This window comes from Salvelinus sp. IW2-2015, unplaced genomic scaffold (assembly GCF_002910315.2).
Source record: "Salvelinus sp. IW2-2015 unplaced genomic scaffold, ASM291031v2 Un_scaffold1924, whole genome shotgun sequence".
Lineage (NCBI taxonomy): Eukaryota > Metazoa > Chordata > Actinopteri > Salmoniformes > Salmonidae > Salvelinus > Salvelinus sp. IW2-2015.
The window spans coordinates 58,058-63,109 of NW_019943282.1; the positions used below are offsets into that span (position 1 = coordinate 58,058).

Here is a 5,052-nt window from a genome sequence, read left to right on the forward strand (position 1 = left end):
TTCTACTCCCTGTATATAGCCATGTTATTTTCTACTCCCTGTATATAGCCATGTTATGTTCTACTCCCTGTATATAGCCACGTTATGTTCTACTCCCTGTATATAGCCACGTTATGTTCTACTTTAAAAAAAAATGCTATTAAATAAACATATATTTCTCTATACTCTTAATTCTCTCTCAAATATAGTATTGAAAATATAGTATTGATTCTAGCATAACATAGATGTTAACAAATAAAACGAACAAAGCTGTTAGTGTAAAACAAAAAAATAAGAGAATCAAATTTTATTCGTCACATGCTTCGTAAACAACAGGTGTGCACTAACAGTGAAATGATTACTTACAGCCCCTTCCCTACAATGCAGAGAGAAAGAAAATTGAGAAATAATAGAAAAGTAAAACACATAATAATAGATACGCAATGGGTAACGATAATTTGGCAATATACAAGGGATACCAGTACCGAGTCGATGTGCAGGGTACTTGTGCGAGGTAATTGAGGTAGATATGTACTGTACATAAAGTGACAGATAGTAAACAGTTGCAGCAGTATATGAGTTGAGTCAGTTAGTGCAAAAATGGTCAATGCAGGTAGTCCGGGTAGCTATTTGGTTAACTACTGTATTTAACTAACAAGTGAGGGTGGGTTGTCAGAGGGTGCGACTGGAGCAAAGGAGATATAAACATTTTGCAAAACAAACTGCTGGGGGTCTGCCTAGTTTTGGGGAGGGACAAAATGCGAGGGAACAGGAGGACTGAACAGAAAATAGTTCAACACATGGAGAGGGCATTTGGAATAGTTGAATGAATGACATATGGGCAAGTTTAAAAGTTGACAGAAGAATTGAGCAATGCGTGTTTTGCAAGTTATTCTTTTAAAATATTGATTTTGTTGGTTGTAGTGCAACGTATCGTGATGTAACGTGGCTAGCCAGCTACAGTAGTTGAAGACTTTGAACAGAACAAGATACAGTGGGACAGTGAGCGCTTTAGCTCGCAACACCTCAGTGAACTGCCAGCTTTGCTAGACTAGCAAGAACACTTCTCTTTCAGTTTATCTTTACTCTTCTTTACGCTGTCGTCGAATTTGTCTTACATTTCACAGATAAGCTTGTTGCTAACGGTTTGATACCTGTCAAGTTTAACTTGTGGTTGTTGGACATGGTTTTCAATAACAGCTAGCTAGCTAAAGTTAGTCAGCCATCATTAATTTGTATTTTTCAACGTTGGACGGACTGAATGTTCACCTTTGGGATACTTAACGTTACTGTCAGTAAACAGCAACAATACAACATCAACGTTGTATTTTAAACAAGAGACAATATGCAAAAGTTCAACTCGACACACACTAGTACTCTTCCTCGGGACGCTGAGCTTCAGCAGCGTTTAGCCGACAACGGGGGAGCCGGGGAGGCGATGAAGGAAAACGGCGCTGGGAAGAATCACATCCTTGCAGAATCTGCAGACAGTTCACTCTGTACCAAGAGAAAGATGCTGGTCGCCTTGGATGTTTTCTGTCTGTTTGTAGGTAAGAATTATGGTGAACCCCCTTTGCATATTATTTCACCCTTTTACCGTTTTTATTTGACTGAATCTCAACGTAGCAGCATGACATGATTGTCTGCTTTGCATGAATTAAATTCTTAGCCTGTCTCAGTATTTCCATCTTATTTCCGAGGAAATATGCAGAGGTCAATATCATTAACATGAATATAATTAATAGTATGCATGTCACAGGATGGGAAATTATTGCACATAAATCTAGGACGGCTCACTCTCACATGTTGTCCAAGTGATGATAGACGACCATTTAATTAAACCCAATACATTTATTAGCACAAGTAGTTAAGGAGAAGAACCAACGGCAAAGTGCAACAGGTCTAGCAGTTCAACAGGTCACAATACAAGAATAAGTCCTTTCAAAAGCCAATTCAGCACACCACCAAAAGGGCAAAAAAGGAGTCTGTCTGTACTCTAAGCTAAGCACTGAAGAAATCTGGCAGGCGAGTTGTCCCGGGAATTCTTGAGTTCCCCTGACAACCATCCATGGGGTTTTCAAGAAAATAACATTAAAATAAAACATGTTGCTACCACTTCCCTGCTTGTGTTCTAATGGCAAAAACTACATTTGTTCATTGTTTGCTTTGCTTCACTACAGCATTATCCCTTGCCAAGTATCTAAACTCCACTGAGTTGAGCACATTCTAGAGCTTTTGAATTTAACCTCCAACTCCTTCTAGTCGCTATGCCTCGATACTTACCTTGTAGGCCTACCTATGCTTGTCCTTTGTTGCGTGCATTTATTTTCTGAAATCCATATTTTTTTTTAAATAAAACGTTAATCAAATACACCCACCGATGTTTTCCTTGTTGAGATTCAATTGGCATTCGCGGCTGAGTTGCCATCTTAGAGAACCAGCAATGAGGAAACAGTCAGTGGTTGTATTTGATTAACGTTTAATAATAAAAAATATGGACTCCAGCAAACAAAGGCACGCAACAACAGAGGACAAACATAGGTACATGATAAGGGTTTAAGATTTATTTTTTATTTTTAAGTATCGACATATCGCGAGTCAGAGGTTCATTTAAGGAACTCTAGTCTGCACTCAACTCCATGGACGAGTTGAGGTACTTGGCAACAATATCTCTAATGTGTGCAACAAAGTTATTCTGCCAAATTAGGAGGCTATTATATAAATCAATAAAGCATCCGATAATGGCCCTACAGTATGAATGCTGATAGGGTTAGCAGTGTTAAGCCATAATGTGGAACATGAGGCAATCTGACAATCACACACAAACACAGAGGGACTATTGGGTTGCTGTGTCGATCAGCCTCTCTGGTGCTGGCACTATGTGAAAGCAGGGAAGAAAGTGGTTTGTTTTGAAGTCGTTAACATGACACAAACAAGACTATTAGGCGGAACCCGTCCAGGCAGACAGACAGGTCTGCCAGCGCACCGTTGGCGGTTACGAGCTGCCTGCTGCTTCCCAGACAGACACTGACAGACAGGTTCACTCTCACTGTACAGCCTGTTATTCCTCCTTGCCTGCAGGTATGCTATTGCCTCCTCCTCTGCTAGGTAGCATGCTTGACACTCACCTAAGTGTTTAGGAAGTGGCTGGTAAGTGCCAGACAGAGACTGACTGGCCCAGAGTCAGAAGATGGGAAGGAAATATACTTTTTCAGTTCGTAGCTCAGCCTAATGAGAACACGTGGGCTGGTGTTGACTTTCCTTATCCCTGGCTGCTGGTTGCATTGCAACACTAGGATTGACTCAATCACCGGGTTGCATGCTTGAAAGAACATGAGTGAGAGGAAGTGAGAGATTTAGAAAGTGTCTTTTTAAAGTCTCTCAAGACAAAGCGCAGCATGGCATGCTTGCCATCATCTTCCACAATTCACTAACCATACCTCTGGTACATCATCTCCCCCATTCACCACCATCACCTCTGGTATCATCATCTTCCCCCATTCACCACCATCACCTCTGGTATCATCATCTCCCCCATTCACCACCATCACCTCTGGTATAATCATCTTCCCCATTCACCACCATCACCTCTGGCATCATCATCTTCCCCCATTCACCACCATCACCTCTGGTATCATCATCTTCCCCCATTCATCACCATCACCTCTGGTATCATCATCTTCCCCCATTCACCACCATCACCTCTGGTATCATCATCTTCCCCCATTCACCACCATCACCTCTGGTATCATCATCTTCCCCCATTCACCACATCACCTCTGGTATCATCATCTTCCCCCATTCATCACCATCACCTCTGGTATCATCATATCTTCCCCCATTCACCACCATCACCTCTGGATCATCATCTTCCCCCATTCACCACCATCACCTCTGGTATCATCATCTTCCCCATTCACCACCATCACCTCTGGTATCATCATCTTCCCCCATTCATCACCATCACCTCTGGTATCATCATCTTCCCCCATTCACCACCATCACCTCTGGTATCATCATCTTCCCCCATTCACCACCATCACCTCTGGTATCATCATTTTACCCCATTCACCACCATCACCTCTGGTATCATCATCTTCCTCCATTCACCATCATCACCTCTGGCATCAACCTCTTCTGGCATCAGGCTTGTTAATTTAGTAGGAAGTAGGCAGTAGGAAGCTCTCTCATCCATTTATATGCAGATGATACAATCTTATACTCAGCTGGCCCCTCCCCGGATTTTGTGTTAAATGCTCCACAACAAAGCTTGCTTAGTGTCCAACAAGCTTTCTCTACCCTTACCTTGTTCTGAACACCTCCAAAACAAAGGTCATGTGGTTTGGTAAGAAGAATGTCACTCTTCCCACAGGTGTGATTACCACCTCTGAGGGTTTAGAGCTTGAGGTTAGAGGTCGACCGATTAATCGGAATGGCCAATTAATTAGGGCCGATTTCAAGTTTTCATAACAATTGGTAATCGGTAATTTTGGACACCGATCATGGCCGATTACATTGCACTCCATGAGGAGACTGCGTGGCAGCCTGTTATGCGAGTGCAGCAAGGAGCCAAGGTAAGATGCTAGCTAGCATTAAACGTATCTTATAAAAAACAATCAATCTTAACATAATCACTAGTTAACGACACATGGTTGATGATATTACTAGTTTATCTAGCTTGTCCTGCGTTGCATATAATAGATGCGGTGCCTGTTAATTTATCATTGAATCATAGCCTACTTCGCCAAACGGGTGATTTAACAAGTGCATTCGCGAAAAAAGCACTGTCGTTGCACCAATGTGTACCTAACCTGCTAACATACATTTTTTTTAAACTAGGGAAATTGTGTCACTTCTCTTGCGTTCTGTGCAACAGAGTCAGGGTATATGCAGCAGTTTGGGCCGCCTGGCTCGTTGCGAACTGTGTGAAGACTATTTGTTCCTAACAAAGACAGCCAACTTTGCCAAACGGGGGATGATTTAAACAAAAGCTCATTTGCGAAAAAAGCACAACCGTTGCACGAATGTACCTAACCACAAACATCAATGCCTTTCTTAAAATCAATACACAGA

General features: G+C 41.9%; 1 protein-coding gene across 1 annotated transcript in view; it reads left to right on the plus strand.

The window, feature by feature from the left end:
- The first annotated feature begins 628 nt into the window (after positions 1-628).
- ppap2d (phosphatidic acid phosphatase type 2D) overlaps positions 629-5,052 on the plus strand; it is a 41,395-nt gene continuing 36,971 nt past the window's right edge. Inside the window, exon 1 of the mRNA XM_024139830.2 lies at positions 629-1,529. Coding sequence (XP_023995598.2) covers positions 1,325-1,529 — 205 coding nt within the window. The 5' untranslated portion in view covers positions 629-1,324. The remainder of the gene's footprint in view (positions 1,530-5,052) is intronic.